Source organism: Crocuta crocuta, unplaced genomic scaffold (assembly GCF_008692635.1).
Source record: "Crocuta crocuta isolate KB4526 unplaced genomic scaffold, BGI_CrCroc_1.0 scaffold440, whole genome shotgun sequence".
Taxonomy (NCBI): domain Eukaryota; kingdom Metazoa; phylum Chordata; class Mammalia; order Carnivora; family Hyaenidae; genus Crocuta; species Crocuta crocuta.
In genome coordinates, this window is record NW_027527457.1 from 142,117 (window position 1) to 143,128 (window position 1,012).

Sequence of the window (1,012 nt, forward strand, 5' to 3'; positions counted from 1 at the left end):
GCCTCCCTGGTCCTCACAGCCAGGGGGTCTCTTTATAATCTCCCCAAAACTGATTTCCTGAAGAAGCCATCTCAGAAGCTCTGCATACATACTGACAAAATAGAGCCTGTGGCAAGGCTGGGCTGGCCTTCCGGGACAGGGAAACAGCAATGGCCCCAGCGCCCAGTACCTCAACCCAGGTAGAGGCTCAGGTCCACAGAAGAGACTCTGGGAATTGCACTCAGATGGCACGGGACTCTAGGGCCAGAATGGAATCCAAGGTGCTGTGTCTGTCACACCCGGCAGCACAGAACCAGGGAAAGCCTCGTATTCACCCTGTCAACTCTCCCCCACAGCGGAACACACCCAGCAGCTTCCTACTTGTCTACCATCCACCCCAAGAAAGTACGCTGCCTTCAAAGGAGAAAAGTCATGGGGCGCCTGGGTGGCTCAGCTGGTCAAGTATCCAACTCAGCTCAGGTCATGATCTCAGGCCCCACATCCAGCTCTCTGCTGTCAACCCANATTGGGGTACGTGGGTAGCTCAGTTGGTTAAGTGTCCAACTCTTGGTTTCGGCTCAACTCATGATCTCACAGTTCATGAGTTCGAGCCCCACATCAGGCTCTGCGCTGACAGCACGGAATCTGCTTGGGATTCTCTTTTTCTCTCTCTGCCCCCCTCCCACTTACACAGTCTCTGTCTCTCTCAAAAATAAACAAACTTAAAGTTCACAAAGAAATGTTTCTTTAAAAAAGAAAGGAAAGAGAAAGAAGAAAAAGAAAGGAGGAAAACAGGAAATAAGCCGCTGAGTGATCTCCCATTTCTGCAAGAGCCACTGCCCAGCAGACCGCAGGACTGGCTGTTTTCACCTTCTCGGCAAACACGGGGACAGAAGGGGTAGGGGAGACAAGGAGAGGGCAGGGCCAGCAGTCACGGAGGGGCCTGGGAAGGGAAAGCACAGAGGGGGAAAGATAAAAGGCGGGTGGGGGCAGCCTCGTACCTCGCCCTTTCCTCTGGCGGACGGGGGCATAG

General features: G+C 53.7%; 1 protein-coding gene across 1 annotated transcript in view; it reads right to left on the reverse strand.

Moving 5' to 3' along the window:
- ZMYM3 (zinc finger MYM-type containing 3) overlaps positions 1-1,012 on the reverse strand; it is a 16,168-nt gene that overhangs the window by 1,949 nt on the left and 13,207 nt on the right. The window contains 1 exon segment of the mRNA XM_077763166.1: positions 981-1,012. This exon segment is cut by the window's right edge and continues 199 nt beyond it. Coding sequence (XP_077619292.1) covers positions 981-1,012 — 32 coding nt within the window.